The sequence below is a fragment of the Corapipo altera genome, unplaced genomic scaffold (genome assembly GCF_003945725.1).
Source record: "Corapipo altera isolate COAL_440 unplaced genomic scaffold, ASM394572v1 1, whole genome shotgun sequence".
NCBI lineage: Eukaryota > Metazoa > Chordata > Aves > Passeriformes > Pipridae > Corapipo > Corapipo altera.
The window spans coordinates 7,175,860-7,201,753 of NW_020884873.1; the positions used below are offsets into that span (position 1 = coordinate 7,175,860).

At 42.1% G+C, this 25,894-nt stretch overlaps 1 protein-coding gene across 1 annotated transcript in view; it reads right to left on the bottom strand.

Moving 5' to 3' along the window:
* Positions 1–25,894, bottom strand: part of TMTC1 (transmembrane and tetratricopeptide repeat containing 1) — a gene marked incomplete at its 5' end in the record, with an annotated part of 145,716 nt that overhangs the window by 40,739 nt on the left and 79,083 nt on the right. Inside the window, 2 exons of the mRNA XM_027661528.1 lie at positions 7,424–7,588; positions 21,817–21,938. Of these exons, the coding sequence (XP_027517329.1) occupies positions 7,424–7,588; positions 21,817–21,938 (287 nt within the window). The remainder of the gene's footprint in view (positions 1–7,423; positions 7,589–21,816; positions 21,939–25,894) is intronic.

The following is a 25,894-nucleotide window of genomic DNA, read 5'->3' on the forward strand; positions in this document are numbered from 1 at the left end:
CCTCCCCTTCATCTCCCCTGACACGTGTAGACTGAACTCAACATTTGGAATTAATAATGAGAGCACAAAGACAAAAGAAGAAGAGCAAGCATATGCTTATTTACTTAATTGAGAGCGCAGAAAGCAAGGTACACCTTGCATAGCTAGAGGAAATGCTGTTTCAAGGTTAAAGAGAGAAAGAAATCACAGGAGCATGTACACCATGGAAACATTTCCCCTGCAAGAATCCAGAGAAGTCAGTCCTCTGTTTAATGGGGGAATCCTTTCCAGTACATAAATGGGGGCTCTCTGAGGTAACAGGAAATAAGGACAGATAAATTTGTTCATGTAAAAGCAGACAAAGAAGTGTTTCTTGCTCACAAGCAGATTCCTGCCAGCTGCTCGCTTTTCAACACTCAGCATCTCTAACCCTGTTACTTCAGGTAGGAAAAGCAAGGATTAGAAAATTCCCAAGTCTTGTTGCTTTGCCTTGTCTGTCTCTCCTGTTTAACTTTGGTGAGCATGGAAGTCAATCATAATGAGACAGGGTCACACACAGCCCCTACAGCGGGGTGCACACCCTATCCCATGGAAAGAATGCACCCAGAGCTGCAGAAACCCTTTGTCAGGGATTTCATTGTAAAATGGTGCTGAGGAATTGCAGTGGCAAACCCCTTTGGTTATCAGCAGCCAGTGGTATCAAGCATCGCTAAGGCCTACTTGAGAGAGCTTCCAAAGCTTTGCCCACAGCAGCCTTATGGAGTTCCACCCATCACAGCCACGGTTTGCCTGCTGAAATTAAAAATACACCTTGCATTTGGCTTCCTAATCGTCAGGTATTTCCAAATTACTTAGTGGGAGCACTACAGGAATAAGACATTTTGTGACTAATCGCTGAATTAAATCAGTTAATTGATGCTATTCTTAAGAGAATGATTTTCTATATTAGTTTTCACAAAGATATACTGCACCAGAAGCAAGTAATGTGTGACTGCTATGGCTGTGTTAATTTTCACTGGCCTTGGGAGCTATTAACTACAAGCTTACAACCTCTGGGCATTACTGGAATATTAATTCTTATACAAAGAGGGTTTCATTACATCAGCACCAGCATTACAGGCAGAGACACAGCACTCAAAACTGCTGCTCTCTCAGAGCTACATAAAATGAGTTGCTGGCTCTGCTACAGCCTCTGCTGAAACAGAGCAGACTGAGTTAACAGTGAGGAGTACATTGCATATGCACAAGCACTTCAGTTCTAATGAGATACAGTTTTAAGAGTAAGATGCATATGTTTGAATATTTTAATTCTGGACTGTTTCCCTTTAAGTAGAATTTATTTTTAATTCTGCTGGTCCCACTTATTAAAACATCACTAATAAAGCTTCTTTCATCTGCATGCTTCTGCTGGTGGTGGGGGTGACATAGGAAAGGCAGAAGTGGGTTTGGGTTCTTAAGATGTCTTCTGCATCACACTCCCTGACCTATTTATTCTCCTTGCACAGGCGGGAAGGGGGGTGTTTCATTTTGCAAATGCACATAGCAATGACTGAGGCTGCTTGGAGTCTCTGCACTGTGGGAGGTAGCAGCAAATACAGTGTCGGACCCAGAGGGGAATTTTCAGGAGAGTTTAGGCAAACACTCCTGCTAACTGACTCTTGACCAGTTAAGAACACTGTTTGCTCATTGACAGAGGAAACAATAATGTCCATAGTGAAAGCCAAGAAGGAAAGGGTGGAGTATAAATAACAAAGTAGAACACGATGTTTTTTCCATTTCTCTTCCCACAAGCCCCCAGTCTCTCACAATTCCAATATAACTTTCCAACGTGCTTTTCCAAACCCTCCTATTTCCCTGTTCCCCAGCCCAGCACAAGCATGCCCTTCTGGAAACCTATGGCACTGATCTGGCTTCAGCCAGAAACAAGCCCACTGAGATGGGACATCACTTCTCCAGAGGATTTCCTTCCCTTTTGACTTCTACGACAGTAGTAAGTGACATAAAAGAAAAATAAACAATAGGCAAACCTTTTACGTAACACTTCCTCTCCATGGAAAGGCAAAAACCTATTACCCATAAATCAGAGAAATAAAATACCACTGATACTTTCCAACCTCAAATACCAGCATTATCCAAATTCCACTTTGGTTGGGAAAAGTCTCCTGTGATCCCCTCTGATGTTTTCCTAAGTGCATGTTCTGCTCTTCAAAGTGACTGGGTGCAGGCAGAGGCTTCACTGATTTTCTGTGATTTCCATATGAAAAGTGCTCATTTTGCAAGGAAATGAGGTCACTCCTGCCTCAGCAGGAGCCCTGGAAAACCGATGGGATCTCCTCTGCTTTGGGAATCATTATCATCAATAAATGTTCTCTATAGCAAATTATTCTCTGGATGACACAAACAATCGCTTTCCTTGGCCTCCTACCCTTTTATTGATTTCACAAGATATCGATGTTGGGCCATATTAAACTGTCCTATAGAAGATGTACAAAATGCACTGGGACTTGCTCTCCTCAGCTGAGTGAGCTTTCAGAATTAACAAAAAAACACAGCAGTTTATGTTGCATTCGGGGCTGGGGCAGTTTTTGTAAATTACTGAAGTCACCAGACCTGGCTTGGGAAGGAGAACTGGTGACTAAGAAAGTGTCACTTTTATACAGTTCCTTTGCTGGTTACAAGTGAGCCTGGCATGTTTCCAGGCTCTGTCACAAACGTGGGCAGTGCATGCAGATGCTTTCCAGGAGCAACAGGAAACATGGCAGCTCGACAAACCTTGAAAAGGTCAGTATAGTGGATGCAGAGGTCAGCCCACAGCCCTCACCTCCCTTTCCCTGGCTTCAGACATTAACACTGACCGCAGCTGGAGTCTGTGGAGACTGACCTTCTAGCCTGTGCATTCACTCAATAGGGTAATTTCTTAAATAATTAACAAATAAGTCCTCTCTGCCCACCTGCCAATACAGTAAGACAAACTGCTTGGGGCTTCTGGAGATGTCTTAGAATAATACGCCTCAAATATTTAGATCTCTAAATATTTAGCCACTTTTTATACTTGTGGTTTATTTGCTTCTTATTTAGCCCTTGTACATATGCTTGTGCACCTATGTGGAGGTGCATAATTTTCTGAGACAGCACCATCCTTCCCCACACTGCTGCTTTCAGCCAGGACCTGGCAGGATTTCTGTATCCAGAAAACTTGGTCTCTGGGCTGGAGATTGAGACTGGCAACAGCATTGCCACACAATGTCAAATCAGGGCAAGTCTTAAGAAAGGGACAGAGTGGGGTACAAGCACAAAACTAGTAACACACTGAGTACAAAAACATCTCCTGGACCAGCACAGGAAAAGCATATTTAACAGAACAGGCCCCAGCGAAGGGAATCAAGACAGATTGACTCTGAAGAAACACATCCAAGCAAATGGAAGAATGAAAAGTAGAGGTGAAGGAAAAAAACTAAGTGGAGGGGAAAAGTAGTAATTAATTAACGCAGTAACAGAAAGAGGAATGAAGAACTAGGAATGTGAGTAAAGATTCTCTCAGCGCATAGTTCTTGGAAAAAAACCAACTTCAACACACAGAGACTACTAAGTAGGTTGATTTATGTCTTCTTTCCCACATCTACAGATTAGCTCTGTTTTGTTATTATTTTCCCTTATACCTCTTTTACTGTTCCTTATCTCCTCTTCTGCTTCTGTCCATTTAAATCTACTCCTGTTTCATGTATCTCCACCCACTTCTCTCTCCTCTACTCATCAGCTATATACAGCCTCCTCCTTCTGCCCCAAAGAGGAGATCTCTCACTCCCAGGATGACATTAGCTTCTTGCTATACTATTCTTCTTTTGCATTTCCTTCCCATCAACAAGAAGGGTCCTAGCACAATAGATACTTGGAGAGATGTGTAACCCCTATCAAAGAAGATCTTAAAAGGACAACAAAAAGGCCAATAAGGGTAAACAGAACAGTAAATAAAGCTGCGAGAAATGAGAAATGAAAAACACCATTTAAAAAGTGAACACAGAGCTAAAGAATGAAAAAGGAAAAGAGCATAAACGTCAGCCAGTTAACATAAACCATAATTAGGCAGACCAAGAGAGATTTAAAGAAAAACTTGCTAAAGCCATCAAAGCTAATAATGGAATACATAAGACAGAGGAAACCTGCCAAAGATCCCCTAAGGCAAATAGATGATGGAGGTCTAAAAGTAGTGCTTGAAAAAGAAAAGACTACAGCAGAAAAGCTAAATGGATTCCCTGCACCAGTGCTCACTACAGGGAAACCGAAGGAGGTTGCCACACAGGAGCCTTTCCTCACAGGAGCAAGACTGAAGCACTGTCTGCAACTGAAGTGGCAGTAAAAGAGGCTTTTAAACAAATCAACACCAAGAACAGCTATAAATCCATTGGGCCTGGTAGTATGCATCCAAAGGAAATCAAGCATGGAGCTACTAGCTGCGGTAGGTAGCCTATAGTTTAAATGAAACTGGTGCTAGAGGAATGGGAGGTGATGAACATGATATCATTTGGCTCCAGGGAAGGGATCTTGGGGGGAAAACAGAGCAGCAAGTCTGATTTCCACTCCAGGTTATTTGGGAAAACCCATAATTAAGCCTAGTTTTAGCAAACTTCTGGGTAACTACAGTCCAACAGGGAAGAATTAGCCTTGTATACTGCAGAAAGAAGTTTGTTGGGCAGATCTGTTGTTCGTTGATAGATTCAACAGGTACCTGGTACTGAAACTATAGAAAGCTTTTATGTATATTTAAATATAGCCCAAGTCAATCAAAATCAAAAACATCAGTGTTGTGCACTTAAATGTTCAAAGAGGGTTTTTTTGATAAAATCCCTCACTTGAAGACTTCCAATTTCTTCAAGGCATCATGGGGTAAGAGGGAAGGTCCACTCCTGAATAAATACCTAATTGGAAGACAGCAAGGAAAGAGCATGAGAACAGTTTTCACAACTGGAGAAGACTGCAAGCAGGGCTCTCCAGGGATGTGTGATGGCATCTCAGCTGCTTCCCATGTTCACAAAGGACCTTGAAAAGGGAGCAAACAGGGAGGCAACACGTTTGCTGGTGACACCGATATGAATCACACAGCAGGCATTAAAACTAACTACACTTTGTCACAGAAGGATCCCACAGTATTGAAGCCTGGGCAAGAAAATGGCACATGAAACGCAATTCTGGTACAGACACAAGTATCAGAGAGTGTGTACACAGATTGATGTCTATAAATCAAATATTTCCAATCACAGTAGGTGTCTTGGGGGTTTGTATGGACAGTGCCGTGAAATTATCACCCAAGGCAAGTAGAAGATCAGGATTTAGTAGGAGAAGAGAATACAAACAAGAAAGCATTCCTACGTTTCTGTGCTGCATATATCTCTTGAAAGGAGATTCTGGTCTCCTTCTCAAAAGGATGGATCAGAGTTTGAAAGTATCCAGCAAAGACTGACAAGAGGGAGCAGAAATGCACAGCTTCCATATGAGGAGAGTTCAAATCCAGCAGATTCTAGCATGAAAAGGAGACAGCCTTGGGTGAGGACATGGGGGTTGAAGGCACAGAAGTGCCTTTATCCTAAGTGACAAGCTGATAGTTACTCACTACTCATTCAGAGTACACACCAGAACTAGGGGACAACAAACCAGATAATCAGGCGGAAGGCTCAGAGGACACAGAAGGGAAATCTTAGTGCGCACACTGTGTAATTTAACGACAGAGCCCAGTGCACAGGATGCTGTAGAAGCCAAAACTATAAATAGATTTGAAAAAGCAGTCAGAGACATTATGGAAGAAAAGTCCATCAGTGGCTGTTAAAAGCAAAAATAGCAAGTAACTCCTGACTCAGGAAGTCTTTAAACTGCAGATTACTGCAAGCTGGGAAAGAACTGGAGAGAGGCATCATTGTTGCTGGCCCTGTTCTTACATTGCTTTTCTCGGCAGCTGCTGCTGATTGCTCTCAGGGGCAAGCCAAAATACGAGGTGACCCAGCAGGAACACATCTACAATTTTCTTGTCTTCTCAAAAGACCAGGGCAGATCTCTTTCCTGCAAGTGTCCCCAAAAGACCTGAGCTGAAGAGTGAGCCAGCTCAAACCAAGCCACTGGGCTACCCCAAATCCCTCCCTTGAGGCAAGGTGTGTTAGCCCCAGCTCAGTGCTGCATTGAAGCATTGGCATGGCTTTGGAATTTGACGGTCGCCCTGTTTTGAATGGAAATAGGAAGGACAGAAATCCATTTGCACCCAACTAAGCAGACAAAATCTTACCCTTTTTTTTGTCTTCTACAACAGAGCCCCTGGCACCCCATATCATCCCAAGAGTGCTCCTTAGCAGGAGGAAGTGTCCTCCTGTCATCTGCTCCCGTTTGACCTCATCATTCTTAAACATGGGTTTAACCATAGCCATATGCAACACACAATACCATATGATGCCTGCAAATCAGCACATGGAACTGTCATATTCCTGTCTCCCTTTCAGTAAGAGGGTTGTCCAACTTGGAAATCATCCTACTTTTTTCCAAGTGGCCATTGTTAGCCAGAAGGTTTGGACTAGAGGTGCGTCTCATGTGGATTGCTATGTGAGCCCAGACCGGTCACCATGGCTGCTGTTTGAACAGCAAAGAGTGTTTCAGGGAGACAGGCAGTGAATCATGGCAGAGGGAAGAAACCTCTATTCCAGATTTTTTTTATAAGTCCCACTTACAGAGCTCCAATGACTTCAGTAGTGTTTCCTGAAGACCAAAGGTTACACATAAAAAAAATTTCATACTTTCAGTGCTGCATAAATTAAACTTTGCTCTGGCTAATAAGTTAGAAAATAAAGCTAAGCAACCCATGTGCAGATCACCTGTGTTTCTGCAATTACTTCACAATTAGACAACTGCTGAAAGCAGCTGGAGGCAAATGCAATACATTTTCTAGCAAAACACAAAATGAAACAGTCTGTTTCAATGCAAGAAAATACATAAATGAGGTTGTAAAGAGAGCTGTTTGGCAAAGAGTAATCAAATAAAATGAAATATGGTACATTAGGTTCAGCACTTCATGGCATTTCATTTTTGTCATTAGAACATTGCTATAGAAAATTCAATATATTCAGTAGCATTACTATGGTGTTCTGGAGGGTTGCAACAAACTTTTGCTACGTCTTTAAAAAGGAAAGTGTTGCACTATTGTTAAATCTACAGAATCAAAATTATTTAAAAACAGCACGTATTAAAAACGTGATTGTCAGAACCAAAGTCTGTGCATAAGCATATGAAGTGCTGACACCAGTTTCTGTACAACCACCAAAAAACAGAAAGTAGGTGTTATGACAATAAAAATATTAATTATATTGATGCATCAGTAGCAGGACTTGTGGTAAAGAAAACTATTCCATGTAACAAATTTATTTTAAACAATATAAAAATGTAAGTATTCTCTTGTGGTCAGTCATACCTGAAAAGGGATTCTCGTGACAGCCAGATTTCGTTCTGTTTCACCGTCTTCCAAGAGAAGAGCAGCAGCAGTAAAGCAAAGAGGGTCAGAACAGTAATTCTCCATTTATTTAACCATGTAGACAGCTTTTTTAGACCGTGGACAAAAAGGATGCAGTATCCCATACTGGGGAAAAAAAAAAAAAAAAAAGGGAAAATGTACCAAAAGTTATATTTCAGGAGTCTGTTTTATATGCAAGAACATTCAGTATCGCGTTTATTATGCAATTACAGGGGGTTTTGGACTAATGATATTTTCTGGGCTAATAAACTTCAATTCAACAGCAGATTTCCTCAAGTTACTACGCAATTTCCAAATTAATCTAAATGATAGACCCGGATGCCAGAAGTACAGTAGCGTACATAATACCAACCCAGCATAATGGCAGCTTACACCAGCCCGCGGAAGGCAGCTGCCTTTCTGAACAGCGAGCTAAGAAAGCATCATGTAATAACAGTAATACTGAGCACTACTGGAGCAGTGTGGAAATGAAAAGCATTTTAACAGAGGGAAGTCTCTAAACAATCCCAGTGGTGGCAGCTTTTAATTCCAGTTTACAGATTGCGAAGCTGAGGCAGGGGAGCAAGTGTTGTAGTCAACGCCGCAGCAGGAGCGGGTGACAGAGACCACGTCAAAAGGCAGGAGTCCATCTGGGTCTTGCCCTTCTGCATGAGGGCCAGCCCACCCCTTCTAGTGCCCAGCCCAGAACAGCTGAGATGCCCTAGCAGAGCTTCCTTACTGCCCTTCCATGAACCAACACACGGGTCTTCTCCAGCACCCAGCCCCCAGGCACTTCCATGGCTCTCCGGGAATAACTACAGCAGCATTTTTACAAACCACATTTGGACTGAAGTCTTATTCCTGTATAACTTTAAATAAATTCCACATTTATCTACCTTAATTCAAGAGTTATGCTAATTCTTCCAGTGATGCCCCTCTGAGTTAGAAATCCAGTGCTTTCGGTTGCCATACTTAGTAAGCCACTAATTCTACTCGGCATTTTTCAAAAGGAATTTCAATTTCTGTTGCTCAATGAATTTCATTAGCTTATCTACAACTCTTCAAATTACTTAGCATCTGATTTAGTGTTACAGTTAAAACCTATCTTAGTCCAGGGAGCTCCCCCTGATGAAAAAAAGGGAGCAGAACGCTCTGGAATAACACTTGGGGACGACCAATATATAGGGACAAAAGAGCACCCCTCCCCAAACCAGCACACCTTGAACCCCAGCTGAATCCTACACTTGAATGAAGGTAGGCAGGAGGTAGAGAGATAATTACACCCACCCACACTCCAGTCAGAGATCCACAGTCTTTCCTGGTCTGTACCTAAACATCTGGGCAATTTCCCTGTGAGACTCCTACGAGGTAAGAGAAACTAAGAACACAATTCCCCCATCAGAGGTGACCTTGCAAGAAAGCACACGTTATGGTGAAAGTCAGTGTGGAAATCAGAAAAACGTTCCATATTTGAGGAGCTGTGTGCCTGCTTCTTAGCATAGTTTTTCTGCCCTCTAGGAGAGCCTGGCACGCTGCTATTGCTTAGTCTTCCTAAAAATGGAGAGGGACAAGAATTCTTCCTTTCACTGAGGAAAAAAGTGCCTCTGTAGTACGTACTGTGATACACCAGCATTGCCGCCGGCACAGTACAGGTGCCTTATAGAACACAGAGAAGTACAGACATAGGGGGCAAATCCAGAGACAACATTAGATCTGGTTATCATTCAAAACTCCTTCATTGCTGTTTTTGAGTTGTCCCATTTTTCAGAAGTGGTTATCTATATATTTTCTTCACTTAAGTATGCTTTCACTTCACTGCAACACATTTCTGTGTCACTTGCACTGTTTTTTTCTGTTAACTCTTTTACACACATATGTTTATTGCACCTACATTAACTGCAAGCATTTAGAGCTACAAACAGAGATGCCGGTGCCAAACATTCCAGCCCTCATACCTATTGAACCCTACTTTAAAACCTCTGAAAAGCTGATCTCTGTAATAATCCCTCCCTTTCCAACAAAAAAATGCCTCAAAAAGCCTGCAGACAGGTTTTCACTCTGTTATTTTGCCTTTCTGCAATTTTATCCTTCCCTTGGAATTAATTATCTGACATAAATATTATTTAATTGCTTTAGCACAAGGCTGTTTTCAAAGTAATTTCCCTACACCTTCACATATTCAAGAACAGGCCCTTTGTACAGAATTGTGAACACACCCAGAAAACAAAAAATGCAAACGTCAATGTCTTGGTATTTATGTCAAATCCTGTCCCAGCTGTTGGGAATTTCTGCCTTAGCAGCAGTACTCAGTCTGCTTGTCTGAGGCACAGCCAGCATCACATTACACCTTACACAGCCACTGGGAAAGGTGTTGCTTCCAGGGGTTGTTCTCCAACATCTGCAGCGCATTGCCAGAACAGTTACAGAGAGATGGTGAGGAGAAGTAAGAGTTCAGCTCAGATGGCAGCTCCCAACCCAGCTGCCCTGGCAGTTGGCACAGTGCAGGTTTGTAGCAGTGCCCAGCTCCACATAGCACTTCCCATCAGGGCTTCCTAAAGCACTTTGTAAGGGAGGTCTGCTGCGATCTTCCTCTTGGGGAGCAGGAACCTGAAACATGGCAATAAACTGATTTGCTCTGCTGAAAGGGGACTGGCAAACACGGCAGTGAAGCTGCAGTCCAGGACTCTTACCTATAACACGGGGAGTATGTCATGGAAACCAAGATATCGTGCTCAACAGAGCACAGGACTCTCCAACAGATAAACAGGTAAGTAACCCAAAAGCAGGCTGCACACTCAGCAAGGCAACAAGACTATAGGGTTCAGCAGTAAGTCCAAATACAGAGGAGAATGGGTTCCCAAATGGCTGCTGGGTAGGTAGCTCATGAAGCACCAGCATTTCAAACCACAAAGCTGCCACTGGTAAGGTTAATGGGCAAGGTTGAAGCATGATTTACAATTCAATAAGAGAGAGATAACTTTGATAATGTTAGGACTGAGTTAGGACTGAATTGTGCCACAATTAGAGTCTAACTATCCTACAGTCAATGTCCCTGCACTGCAAAGTGCATGGGAACCCAAAAGAAAGGAAAAGAAGGAGAAGGATCAGATAGCATGAACTGGATGAATATTTTTATTTTCAGAACCTGGTGAGTTTGGCTTAAAACTTCAGACCATTTCCTGCCACAGATCATCAAGGAAAGGGTGGGGAGGACACACCCGTGTTAGGACCTTTCAGTGCAGATGTCAGGTGGAGCCCCATCTTTTTGCATGGCCTTTTTAATGACATGGTCAGTTCAAGCCCATCCCCTGGCCGAGGGCAGATGTTACATTCCTGACTACAGGTCTTTTGCAGGCCAAGGACTTCCAGAAGCACAGAAAGCACTCAGATGTCCTTTGCTCCCAGGAAAGAATGTGCATTTGTGATTCCATGCCACAAATAGTTTGCAAAACAATTCCCTGCAACATCCCCAAAGCCATAATCCTTAGTAATTTTTGCATCTCTTTTTACATTTCTACCTTAAGGCCAAATAGCTATGATGAAATCAGGGCAAATCCAGAGTCCTCCTCCAGATCTCGTGGTCTGCTCTAAACAAAACAAATGTCTACACCAATGTATTATAGCCTCTGTCAAAAAATACCCCATAATTATATTACTATTGTTTTCCTAGTTCCAAAACCACATAATCCCTCATACCTTACAACACACATGTTTCACACTAGACTCAGCAGTCCCAGTACAGAAATTAGGTTTAGTACAGAGACCATGTAGTTTTGAACCAGTGAAGCACCAAGCTTGCAAAGATGGAGCTGCTGCAGCAGCAACATTCCCTGACAATCACTGGAGAGCCCCCTCCACCATCATGTTTCACCCCCCCATATGCAAGTTCATCCCACTTCCCTTGATCCCCACCTCATCGGGCTTCAAGTAAGCCCTTGGAAGCTGCTCTGAGTTTCAGCAACTCAGTAGCAGCCCAAGCCGTGGTACCCTGGTGGAAAGGGCCACACAAGTGAGGCTGCAGTTAATTCAAGAAGGAAACTTGCCAGGTAACGTTTCCTATGTGGTTAATTCTGCCATGACCCTGCCATCACCCAGAAACACAAAGAACATTTCAAATACTTCATCTTTTTTTTTCTCAGAGTGATAGGGAGTCAACTCCATATCAAAACTTACCACTGGCTCACCAGGAAAGCAGTTTTTACTTGCACACATTTACAGGAAAAAATGAAAATGTCTCAAAAGGACCTTTCATCAAAGACCTGTTTGCCACTTGAAAAACCTGTCCTTAAGTACTACATTCCAGACATCTTCGTAGCTATCTGCATATGTATTGAGGCTGCAAGGTTGTGGGTTTGGGGTTTGTTTGGTTTTTTAGTTAACTCTAGCATTTCCTAGGGAGGGAACCATTTCTCCTGAAGGGCTTTTGTCTTGGCATTGTCATGCAAGCACTTTTCTGAAATACTTTGTAGCAAAACCAAAACAATGGGAAACAAGCAAAATCCCCAACCCACTTTTCTTCTTTTAAGTCCATTTTCCACTGGGTTACTGTAAAACTGCTAAGCTTTTTTTTTCCCTTTTTTTTTCTTCCATAGGACAAGCAACAACCTGCTACAGCAACTGTTCCCCACTGTGAAAAGTCCATGCAAGCTTGGTCCGAGGGTCCTGCAACGCAGGACCTGAGGAACAGCCCAGCAGGTGAACATGATAATATTTTTTTCTGTGAGCTCACAATGAGCACACTTATTAAGGGAGAACCTCTGACTTCAGAAATTCAGTGATGCAGCAGGAAAGCTGTGCAGATGGGCCAGCAGGCCAATGGTTTCATGCTTCCTCACGTTTCAGGCTCCTGAGGTACTAAAGTGGTACCTTAGGCATGCCTTGAATTGCAGTGAGGGCAGGGATGCACGCAGCAGGGAAACCCTCTGTGCCACTGCCATGTGTTTTTTGGCAGATTGCACACAGGGAGCTGTGCAATGACAGATTTTTGTCTGTAATTTCTTTGGGTTAATATTGTTCCACCTGCAAAGAAGCAAAGTGATAGGAGGCACAAGCAGATGGAAACGAGGTGGCACACAGACCCCATTTTCCATGGGGCTCTACATGTATCACCCAATTAAAACTAGAGCCAAAACAGCAGATACTTAATATTTGCAAACACTTGGGTAATTCGATTACAAATTCAGCCTTTCCTTTGGCCATTATGGCTCCTTTCCCAAGGCAAGGCTGTTACTGACAATGCTTACACACAGTTCTGCTCTCACTCTGTGGATCACGTTTCTCTCACGTTTTAGTAAAAGTCAGGAACAGTTCTCACTGCATTTGGCTCTTGGTGATGGCATCTAATTAAAGACATGTGTTGCTAGTGCTGTAGCCCAAGATTATCAGGATGTTCTGCTACAGCAATCTGCCTGCATCAGAAACCATCTTACCTCCTCCAGAAATTGCCTGGAGACCTACTGCTGCAGAAAGCTCCTGAAGAACCATGTTCTAGTCAGGCATTCTATTGTATTTTCCAAGTTGTGACTTTGCACAGCTTTCCAGGTTTCCACTCCATGGAGGACTGCATGGGCAGAGCAGGCTGAGAGCTGCAGTTCTGAGAGAACAGGCCTGTAAACCAGCAGTGCAGCTCCAGCCTTTTCTAACTCAGCCAGGTAGAGCTGTAACTTCAGGAGTCGAAACAGGTGGGAGAAACTACGCAGAAAAGATACCTTCCTTACACTTCTTAATGGTAATTTTGTGGATATCAAAACTTGTGAAGTAGTTGTTTGTGGGTTATTTAAAACTGATTTAATCTCAACTACACACATGTTAACTCAGAGTAAATCCACTGATCTCATCAAAGAAGTTACTGCAGATTTCAGAGCTCAGCCCAGAGAAGAATCCAGGTGCATAGATGCATACCTATCAGTTTGGAAAAGAGTTGCCTCTAAGCAGCCTGTCAAAGCATGGAAGAAACACTCCCCTGTTCAGGGGCTGCTAATGCAACAAAAGGGATTATCTCAAAATTATACTGAGACCAGAAAATGCACTTGGCTTTGACATTTCACCCCGGAGGCTCTTTCTGGGCTGCAAAACTCCTTCTTGATTTCCAGCACTTATTTAAGATTACTCCCTTTCCCTCCATAAAAACCAACCCTCACTTTGAAGCTGCTCTGAAGCAAGTTTAACCCTTGTGTTCATGACTAAATACATACCCTAATACTGCCCTTCAGAGAACGGGGAGCGCAGCCTGTCTGCTGCCAGGTCCAAATGCTGAACACAAACATTCTCTCAGTTTTATAGTTCCCCACAAGCTTCCTAGCCCCAGTCCCACACATATATTACCTGGCACAACATGCTTTATGTGCTCCTAGTCCCAGCCATTCCAGCTCTGCAGCCTGAGCAGAGGAAACACACTGAGAGGAAGAGCCAAAGTCAGCTGAAATGCAGCTTGCAGGCAGAGCTGTTGCTGCAGGGGAAAAGGCAGATCATCCCTGTTAAACTCATCGGCTCTGCTCACACTTCTCTAATGGAGAGTAATTGATTGCAAAAAGCACGCTTGGCATGCCCTGCGGGCTGCTCCTGCCTCACCAGAGCAGTCAGATGTGGAAAGGAACACTGGCAAAAATAAGCATGGCCAGGGTGGCTCTTTCTGCCCCAAAAAGCACTCTCAGGCACGCAGCTCCAGTGATGAGCTGTGCTGGCAGAGTAGCAAAGATGCTGTTTTATGAAAAATGTCAAGTTTTTCAAAGCTGGAGCTGTTTGGGCCAGGATAAAATCTGCACTTTTAAAAAAAAACGTTTCCATCTAGAAAAAGAGTGTATTTACATGTGCATGTTAGCTTGCACTTGAGTCATAAAATCACAGAATCATTAAAGTTGGACAAGACCTCCAAGGTCATAAAGTCCAAACTTTCAACAAACAAAAACATTTCCTGAGTCACACACAAAAGCCAGAAACTCAGAAGCTGGTGCACTCCCTGCAAATTGGATCACCTGGGTTCAAAACACTGCGCCAGGTGAGGCCCAGAGTTGGGGGTGCAGTGTGTGCATATGCAGAGTTTTGAGCTTGGGGTCCACAAAATTCCCCAGCCATGAAAGCCCATGTGCTGATCTGAAACAATCACACTCCACAGGTGCAAATATTTTCCAGAGTTTTTAAAAAGTTTACTTTGCACTGCCAAGCTTACTGCTGGATCAAGACTTTCCCTCACAGCTGGTACAAGGCTAGTTTAAGTCACAAGCTGGCTAATTGGACAAGAGTGCAATCATGGGTCTAGAACTGGTCTACGTTAAACTGCCGCCGTGGAGTGGTCCAGCACGGTGCAGATCAGCACCAACAGTCCTGAAGAAATGCTGGTGTGTGGCAGATGAACCCTGATGTCCCAACTCTCAGATGAGCGTGTGTGTCCCCGAAGAGGCAATTCTGGGCCACTCTACCCAATTGTCCATTTCTGTTGTTCATCTCCTTTTGACTGTAAACTCCATCTTGGCTTGGAGAAGTCTTTTGGTTTCCAACCTTTTTATCTAAAGTTTCATTATAGTCAGCAAACCTTGGCAAAAAGTTTTGCGTTAACCGAAATGTCATATTTTTCATGGGAAAATGTTGTACCAAAACTTTCTCAATCAGATAGTACTACCAGTGAAAAACCTGTTTTAACAGTCAGGTTTTGGACTAAATGTCCAAAGGCAAAGAGGATGTGTCTCTGTCACATGCAGACAATTAGCAGCATTCACTGGTACTGAGTTTTGGGGACAACGGGGAAAAGCGTTGTTTAAATTGCCTATCTCTTGGTAATGATGACCTGGAATTGATTAAGTTTTTCTTGGTTACTAGAGGTTTTAAAAAACTTAAGGAACACCATCAAGGCATAATATTTAACATACAAAAAAAATCCCATTGGAAAAAAACCAGCTTTACAGCTCAGAAATATCAGTGTGACACTAAGGAACTGGCAGCGTACTTAACTTACTACTGAGTCTGCTGAATAGAATGTCAAATTTTCACTGCAATTAAGCAGGCTTTTCCTGGAATAGGCTGCAGATTGTAATACAAAGACACAGAGAACCACAAGCACTGGCAGAATACAGCTAATTTGGAAGGGTACCTTATGAGTTAGTGTTAAGACTTTGTCATTGGCTCTAACTTAAAAGCTATGCAGGCCTGTATTAAAGACACTTAGACATGATCAGCTAAGTCATCAAAATGATTTCCCTCCACAAGCAATGTGGTCCTCTAGGCAGAACGTGATGTAATTAGAGGAAATGCAGGAACTCTTCCTTATTAGAGAGAAAATATGGACTAGAAATTGATGATTCCGCTAACCCTTGAAAGGCTATTCCAACATTTGGATACATTTCCCTTCCTTTCCTTCCAAAAAATCACGTGATAAACAAGCCCCCTTCATCAGAGTCTTTGAGTCCAAGATTTCACTTCCAAAAGATTTCTATCTGAAATATTTACAGGTAATACAGAAACCTTTGAGGCTTTTCATTACTATATGAATTATGGAAAGAAAACATTTTGTCAATGAAAAATCCTACACAATGCCATGAGAATTCCACAGAAATTTCCCTAAATCTTATATGCTTTAGTGGGGAAGGGTCTGCATGCTACAGTTTTAATTTAAATTCTGTAATAACTTCTGCAATTCTGTAGTAGGGACATAATTTTTCATTCAATTCCATTGCAAATCTCCAAAAACTCCATGTAAGAGTATTTTCTATTTAATTTCACAAAGCATCTTCTTAAGGCCCTTGTAAATAAGAACTCTTCTTTTAATCAACATGACCAAGTAGATGACATGAACTTAATTTATTATTTTTAAAATCAATATCTTTAGCTATCTGTATAATTTTCAATAGCAGAATAAATGAATTTGAAGGTTTTCCTTTAACTTAATCTATCACAACAAAACCAGAAATCTTTCCAGTATAGCCACTAATGTCCATAACTCCACACAAATTTAGCCTTCCCCTGAATCGATTGTACCTGTCCAAAAGGCAACACATTTCTCAAAAGCATATTTTAAATTTAGTTAAAATAATGCAATACCACAGTCTAGACCAAATGTGCCATGAGCTAATCTTTTTCTGCTTTGCAGAATAAGTTCAAGTTTTTATTCCTACAACTTTACTGCCTTTTGCCAAAATATATGGCACTAGCATCTCAACATTTCTTGCCTGCATTAACAGGGAATGGCTGCTTTGATTTCTCCTTGAAGTGTTCAGTAGGTATCGGGCAAGCCTTCCAAAACTAGAAGCAAAGTTTGGATATACATCTGCAAGGTAGCTGCTCACAGCATGTAGCCTTCCTATAAGGAGTTATTTCTCATTAATTAATGAGAACTCTCTCTGCCCCCTTCTGAAGGGCAGAGTGGAGTTATTATCTCTATTTCATAGATGGGGAAGCAGAACCAGAATCACTTCTCTCAGTTGAAGTCCTGACCACCTCACCTCCAGCCACAAGCCATTTTCCAGACTGCTGCTCAAATTGATACCCTGGGGCAGGGACAGGCACCCCCTCACAGTAAAGAGGGACTCAGCTGGGCCTGGGGTCTGATTGCCATCACATAATTCCTGCCCTTTCACTCCCAGTGCCCTCAGGTCCATAGCTGAATTACAGGGAATATAATCCAGTCCGCTGCTTTTGAACTTCAGCTGCTCCATGGCCCTTGCAAGAACAGCAGCAACAGAGTACATAGATGAAATCATGTTTGTTTTAAGTAAATGGAACAGGTGTAGCTTACATTCCATATACAAATCCCAAATGAATCATGGACTTAACTTGAAAACTGGTAAAAAGCTTAATTATGTTGCTGAATTGAGATCAGGGAGAAGATAAACAGGCTCCATGGAGCCAATGGGACTTTCACTGCTGACTTTGCTGGGGTCAGTGTTTGACTCCAATTGAAAAGAGAAGCTTCTTCTGTAAATCAGATGATCCCTTACAGGATCTGATCTAATACTGAAGGAATTCTGAAAGGCAAGCAGAAATTCAGCTCCTGGTGAACTTGTAGCTTCAAATAACAGTAAAGATTGGCAAAGAGAAAGCCACTCAAAAAGAGCAGCAAAGGAAACCGAAAATACATCACCACTCCATTGCACAGCTGGTCTTTAAGAAAAGGATGATAATGTAGAGAACATAACATGCTCCCAACAAAAAGAAGCAGCAGTAAATCCCATCCTCAACTGGCTGCCTTGTAAGCAATGGGGACTTCTGCTCAGGAATTACAGGGTTCATAAAAGTTACAGACAATCCCACTACCTACCAGATTCTTTTTCTAATCTCCAATCACAAAAGTTAATAATGTATAGAATTACACTAATTGCTAAATATGCATTAGCACAAAGAATTGAAAACATGCTCCATGCAAAGGCAAAAATTCATATGGTCCCTGCTTTGCTATGGCGTGGGGAAAGCTTTAACATGATGTGTTAAGTTCTGAAAAATACAAGTGTGCTTTTTTTCTGGATACTGGCTTTCTTGCAGATTTTGAGATGGATGGTGAAGCAAATCCCATCCTGTATATAGCAGTGATCTCATCTTCTGGTATCGACAATTAGGGTTGCAACATCAACTCTTGATATAGAGAGGAGCTGGTAAAAAAAATGACAGCAACCCATAACTGCCTGTGCTAGGAAAGAGTAACTGTGCACTCTGCAACCCACTCACTGCATTACCCACCACAAACGAGCTGCCATAACAATGGTGCAGGTACCACTGGATTGCCTATTGCTGTCAGCAAATTGGAAATAACCCATGTAGCAATGTTTTGGTTGATTTGTTGGTTCATATGAGGTTGGGAAAACAGTTTAAGTTGTCCAGTTATGATACAGCAGCTCAGCCAGGAGCCACTGCTATCAGGCTAGCAGTGGAAGATGAAGAAAACACAGAAATTGCTGTGGTAGGCAAGGTGTGATCCCACAGGGTGAGAGCAAGCCCAGCTCTGTTGGTCCATCAGGAGGGAGGCAGCTCCTAGACAGCCCAAGAGTTTGCATTGCCTCTCCTTGTTTCTGCATGGTGAAGAGCTACACAGAGGAAGAGCTGGTGCTCCTGTGTAAGTACAGACAAATTGCTCACAACTCAAAATAACTGGATGCACAGTTGTTCTGGATTTTGAAACAATTATGCTATCTGTGGTGTTCTGAGCAGAGTTAACACGGACACTTTGAAGAGGGGAAAACCTCTGGTTTAAGACTTTCACTGATCTAGCTATTTATTGTGATGCTTCTTTGAAAAATTGTAGAGAGTTGTATCCTGTCCACCACTCCCAAGGCAAGTATTTCACACCTCTTGCCCTCCTGAAAACAAGCCTTCCCCTCTTATGGGCAATAAAGCAACAACAAAAAAATTTTGAAGTTAAAAACCAACAAGTTGTTTTTCAATTAAATTTTTCAGGCTAAAGCAATACTATTATTAAAAATTCCTGATTTAAACAAGTAAGTGCTTGTAACCCTCAAATGAAAAATAAATACAAGAAATATTTTCTCCAAATATTTATGTTTAGCTAAACCCAATTAAAGAAAACATTGAACCATTTTGGCATAGCTTATATGCCTCTCCCCTGAGGCAGGGCAGCATATAGAAGAGGAATTGTTCCAAATACCCATCAATCCCCAGAAGACAAGACCCAGCCATATAATTACACATCAAGTAAAAGGCTTATTTCTTGCTTCTTTCTATTTACAACATCTTTTACATAAATTCTTGGGTCCTTACTTAATTTTTATTGAAAAGAAAATGACTGACATTTTCCCCAGGTAACGACTGAGCAACACTGAACTAGGACTTAAGGCTGTGACACACATAGACAACTGTCACATCCATAAATATTAATACCCGTGTCACATCCATAAATATTAATAAAGGGCTATTACTTGAAACAGAGATAGAAAAGCACCTTCCAGCATAAGCCCAAAAACATAAATCACGGAATCCTCTCCATCTGACTGAGGACTTTTGTGTAAATAAAGCTGAATGACAACCTCTGATTTGCTGAGTTTTAGAGAAGGAATGGTGAAGGATAGGAAAACCCCTTTTCAAGATGTAATATGATAAAATTGCTAAAGGCTGTTCTAAATAAAGAACACAAACGCTTCCCAAAGCCAGCGTTACTAAAGTGCCATGCTCCCAAGGGGAAAAACAAAACAAAACAAAATCACGTTATTTTTGTGCTGCCATAGTCATGAATGTTCGCAGAAGTCTCCCTCATCACTCATGCCATTTTGCACTTGGAGGCTAAAAGAGATGCTCAGCTCTCTCCAGATCCTTTGGCTGGAAACTGCCCACCTCTCCCATCCACTGCCAGGGTTTGCCTTCCCTTTTCATGCCAGGTATCTGCCAGCCTGGGCTAAGAGCAAAAACCAAATATTGCAAAGCAGGACAGGAGTGATCTGAGCAAAGTATGAGATTCAGGGACCCTGACACAGATTTACTCCAGAGTAATCATTAAATCCTCCTGCCTCAGTTTTCCTAACTGGAAAAAAGAAAAAAAAGTAGCAACTATCAATTACCTACTTTGTAGGTCATATATTTGCAAAGCCCTCAGGGAAATGAAAAGCATTATACAAACTATATGCACACATGTTAATGCTGATTAATTTTCTCTGTGCAAACATACCCTTTTTTCTTCTTCATTGCCCCTCCTCTCATTATATCAGCAGTCTCATCTGGAGGAGGACAAGGAACTGCTGACAGCTGAAGTATTTCCCCGAAGTTGTTCTTTTGAGATTCAGAAAAGCAACCACTCAACACAGCTCTGTGCTCAGCTGACTGTTTCCTTAATAGCCTTGCGCTTTCATGTGTTTCCTCATTTTCTGTTACATGAATTTAAAGCAATCTGATTTCCAAGTTAATTTGAAATGATGCAAGATCCATTAGTTGAGGGTATCATTTGCAAAATAACTCTGAGGGACAACTTTCACTCACTATACTTTCAAGTACACTCCCAGCAAACAAAGGAAGGGCTAGTGATGTGAACAAAGTCAGCAGGATTTGACCCAAGAAGCATGTCAGTATATAGAGGCACAGGAATACAGCCCTACTGCATAAGAAGCTTGTAATAAATGTAATAGCTCCTACACAGCCTGAGTTTTACATCAGTGAGCACCCCTTTTATGGTAGTGCTTACACAAATGACAATCAGAATATATACAGATTTGCAAAAGACCATCTATGAGCATTTTTCTTAGGACATTTGGATCCACAATTTCTGAGGAATACAATTTAAACATTTTGTGGAATAAAACTTTTGTTTCAGCTGTCACAAAGTAACCCAGAGTGAAATAGGGTACTTGTGCTGGTCAACAGCTCCACAGTGGCAGTTCCCATTAGACATAACTGATGTTGGCCCTCTGCATCCAAGGGTAGAAGCTGGCTTTCTGACTTGCAGCATCCAAGATGCAGCATCCATTTATGATCATGGATGGAACAAACTGCAGTGGTAGATGTTGCTCAGAAAGGCTGTGGAGTCTCCCTTTTTGGACATACTCAGAGCTGTTTGTACATGGTCCCAGGCAACCGGATCTGCTTGCACACGGGATTCGTATCAGATCCTGAGGTCCTTTCCAGCCTCAACCAGCCTGTGTTTCTGTGAAATGGGCAATGGTCTGGTGCATCTTGGATGCATGGCCTCTGACTGCCACTGCAGCCTCTGGTCTGGATACTGTGGAGATGTCAGAAGTAACACCCCAAAGTTGTCCTTGAGTAAAAGCAACTGGAAGCACCCAGACTGCTGAATTGTTAGATGCTGAAAGCTGTGGGAAATTTCAGGGCACTGGCCAAGGAATGGAGATGTGGCTGGATTTTCCTCACCCTGTTCAACATCTGCAAATCCTCCACTCTTAGATATGCAGTCAATAGCTTACAGGCTATTGCTCATGCTCCTATTCCACAACTGAAGCCAGCAGCCTTTTAAGACAGCAATAGGCTCCTGACCACCTAATGTAGTGGGAAAGCTGAACAATACAACAATAACAATATCACAGGTTAACTTTTCAGCTACTGTCCTTAAGTAAAGACATTGAACAATTTGATTTGATAATGCTACCAAGAAAGAGAATCTTGGGGGACAATGTTCAAGAAACACTATCTCATCTCTGTATTGAGCTGTGACAAGTATACCAAAAAAATCCATGTTTAAAAAAAAAAAAAAAAAGGGATTTTGGGTAGTTTTGCTCCTGCCAAGTAATCTGCTCTCAGCTGACTGTAAAATTTCTCATGCTATCACACCAAAACTAAAAGGCAGAGAATACACTAACTAGCAGTGTGACAGTGTGATGTTGGAAGTATTTAAAAGTGAAGAAGTAATCATGCCTGATTTTAGAAAATGAGATAGTAGTCTCATCAGAAACAAATTCAATTGCAATAGTTACCTTGGCATGTAAAGGACTCGCTCTGCCACAACAAATCCCACCCTGAAGAAGAGGTTGCTGGCTGGGATGAATGGGAAAACCAGGAACAACAAGCCAACCAAAACTTCTTTGTGTTCCAGTTTCTGCAATAATACAAAATGAAACAAGAATCAACTAAAAAAATCCACTTAATTCACCACTAACTTTCCCCTTTCCTTTTGGGAGTCATAAAAAAAGCAACTCAGATTAACATTTGATACGTTTTGCATTTAAAAGAAATTATTCCAAGACAGTGTTCTTTGATATTTATGCACTGTTTGCGCATTTAATATGCCCAGAAAGTGCACAAACACTACCCACAGTGCCTATTATTACCCTTGGTATCTTTTCCAAGGTCAGCTCTCCCATATGCATGGCATAGCTAGTACTGAGGATATAACCCACAATGGTAATATATAAGTACAGAACAGCGTAAATATATACATTAGCACGTCTATAGCAGTGTGAATGTATGTAAATACACAAATGCATATCACATACACACAGAGTGCTGTGTTCAATCCTAAATGTTTATAACAGAAAAAACCGTTCAGTCAGCCACATTTTGTGTAAAGAAAACTAGCCCCAAATGACACATTAATGCAGTCATTTTATCCCTTTCACGGAAATATCTAAACTTGAAATGATACTTTTGCACACAAGGTCTCCATACTCACACAGAGTCAGAAATCTGAGACACACTGTATGCTAAAATTAATGTTTTTCACTTGAGCTCAGTTAATGGCCTTCACTTGTGCTCACTTCAATGTTAGTTCACTCTTTGAACAGAAATCAAATTACCACATGCAATTCAAAACAACTGTGATCTGTGTGGCCAACACAAGTGTCTCGGGATGCCGCCATCAGCAGCGGCCACCGATCCTGCCATGGAGAGACCCAAGCCTCCTCGGGCGAGTTGAGTTTCAGATTTAGCTCCACACCAAGAGGGAGAAACAGCTCTTGCTTTCTTCTGATGTTCTCAGAGAATGACATCAGGCTAACAGAAGTGTAGCTTTAGGCCCGCTCAATCACCCAGGCAGACATCTGTGCTTTCATGCCCCGCGATACCGCTCCTCATCAGCCGCCCGATGAAGAAGCTTTGTCACGCTTAGAAACAGATGCAACCAGAATCACTTAATGGTTGCGGTACTTTCTAATTGTTGTGGGCAATTTCTCAACTTTGGAGAGCAAATTGACTTCTCTGCTGGAGGGAGCTAAATTTAGGATTGCTGAACAAGATTTTTGAGCAGAGAAAGGGAGACCAATCAATGATGCCAGGCCAAGCAGTACAACCTATTTGCTTTTGCAAAGCTACAGACTGCAACACCAGTTACCACTGGTCTAGACAGTGGCTGAAATTCAGAAGCCTTACTATTAAAATATATTCATTCTATTCTATGGGAAAGACAATGAACATTTTCTATGGGTACCAAATGCACAGGTCCAAGTCAGGAGGCTCTGATGTTGCTTTAGAGGAGCTGAACCCTAGGATCACAAAAAAGTGCACTAGTTTCCTCTGTCTCAAAGAGGAAAGATGAGACAGAGAGAGGAGTAGAATTGATGTCCCGAGACTTCTTTATCAATATCTGCTTTAAACAGCACCACAGTTATCTGTGGCACTTCTAGTATCCACTTTTTGAGTGTCTTGGAATCACAGTTACTAGTGCCTACATGCAGTCACAAAAGCACCTAAAATATATTGTTCTCAGAGCTGAAGCTGACACCAATCCATAAAGCTGATGAGCAGAGCTGCCCAGTAACGGTCATTTTGGCTTCTAATTACAATAGAAAATCAAACAGAAAAAAAAAGGATTAAAAATTATTTCTCAACTCTGAATGCAAATTATCAGTCCTCAGCTCAACTCCAACTTTCCTCCCATTCAGCTCTGGAAATATACTCCATTTTCTCCTGCATTTGACACTTCCTTCCCACCTTGTCTGATTTAATTATGGTGCCCATTTTCTGCCACCACTCTACCCCAGTGGTTTAGCCACAAAGACCCAGAGGCACAAGAAGGTATGTTGGGCCAAAGGGAGTGCACTGCTAATGCATAAAATGTTCTCTGCCACCAAGATATGCACTTGCTTTCAAATAAACCAGTTATTGAATATTTCTCCAGTTATTGTTCATTAAATCAATAACTGGGAAAACAACCTCCAGTTAAAAATCTCTAGGAAGGACATGGTGTTACTCAAGGCTGCAACACTGTAGATAAGCAAAGGAAACTGAATGCTAGAGAAAGACAAAACTTGTACATCAAATGGGAAAGAGAAAGATGTGGGAATTAGCTCAGCTGAAGGAGAAAATGGTACTGCATGCCCTTTTTGTCTACACAACACGTCACAACTCTGGGTTAATGCCATTGAGGGCTGCCAGCTCAGTCCCTTGGGCAGGGCTCAAAGACAGCAGACCAGCACTCACAAACCAGCCTCACGAAGCAGCAGAACCCTCCACGGTGCTACTGATTTCTGAAAAAAAAAATAACTGGCAGTGGCCTTTCTAAAGCATTCCATTGAGGCAGAGGCTTTTGTGAAGAGCTGGTCCTCGAAGGCCAGGCTGCAGCTGGTTTCGTGCTACGCGTGGTCCTGCCTGTGAGCCAACAGGTCAAACTGCTGTGGTCATCCCAGAGCTCAGTCTGGGCTTCTCTCCTCTGCCCAGACATTAATGTCTCCTAAATTTGTCCAGGGCCTTCGTGTATGACATCTTGGCCCTGTGGTCGGGTCCTGCCTGGGAGGAGAGGCTGGGGAGAGCCTCCAGGCACGGCAGCACAAATAGGTGTGGTTGGTGGGCATCTGAAACTCATCTGTGGCCATTAGCAACACAGTCTGGATGCAGCCTCTGGCTCAAGCAACTTCTAAATGACTGGCTGCCCACAGTTTGGAATTCATACTGGAGGACAAAGCTCCCCTGTTCACAACCAGATCTTATCTCTCACTTCCCTAAACAGTTTCAACTGACCAATTAGAGAGCTGCACATTCTTCTATCCCAGCCTTGCCAGGGCACAGCAGAGCTACCTGTCCCTGCCTTTCCAGGAAGGGCTAACATCTGCCAACCTGGGTAGCTCAGGGAAAACAGAAGAAAGGACAGAAACGCAACCACAATGTGTTGAAAGGATTGTATGTACCAGGGGTGATAACTGTAGACAGCTAAAAGCTAACAGCACAAGCCATAAGGTACCATATTCTCCTTTATCCTTTTTCCCAACAAATTTACTTAGGATTCCCCTTCTATTCCCCTTTTCCTTGAAGGGACTGACAGATTTATAAATAATTAAATAAGCAGGACAGAATGGCACAAGATCCTCAGGGACTGGTACCGTAGGGTTGCAGGAACAGAGGACAGCAGGATCTCCCATTCAACTCAAGCCAGAGGAGATGCTTTTCACGTGTCTTTTAAAAAAAACAGACTCAATCTGTATGTAGCCTGTTACATTTTCCAGGCAAGGAAATAAAAGAAATATTGGGACCATATATTTGGTTTAATTACTTTGGTCATATGAGCCCACCTGAAACAGCTGAGCTAAAGGTGTCAGAATCAGCATCTTTCGGGTACCCAGAGCAGTAGTAAAAGCTTTTAAAGAGTAATAGGCAATTTTGTTTGTCTTCCTTTTTCCTTTGAATGAAAAAGGTTGGACTAGAAATTACAGATCACTTCAGTCCTTTTACAGAGAGACAATTCCTTTCATCTTAAAGGAAGTGCTTTCTTTTGGAAATACAAAACTTATCTTTCCGTCAGAGAGGTCTCTCTCTGGGAGGGAAAAAAAAATGAATCAATGAACACCTTTGAATTAACCTTAGAACAATTCCTCCTGTTCAGGACAAGCTGACTTCAAATCAAAATAGCATTTCTTATAGTAAATAGCTTGGTGGGAGGGAGGAGTTTTCAAATTCACATCTAACTCATTACAATTAAGCCTTCAATATACTGTAACCAAAAAAAACCCAACAACAAACCAACGAACCAAACCAAAAACCAATCAAGAAAAGAGCCTTTTAAATTACTTTTCATAGATTTATCAAAGAACTAAAGAACACTACTTCTCCCAAGTAAAGTGTCAC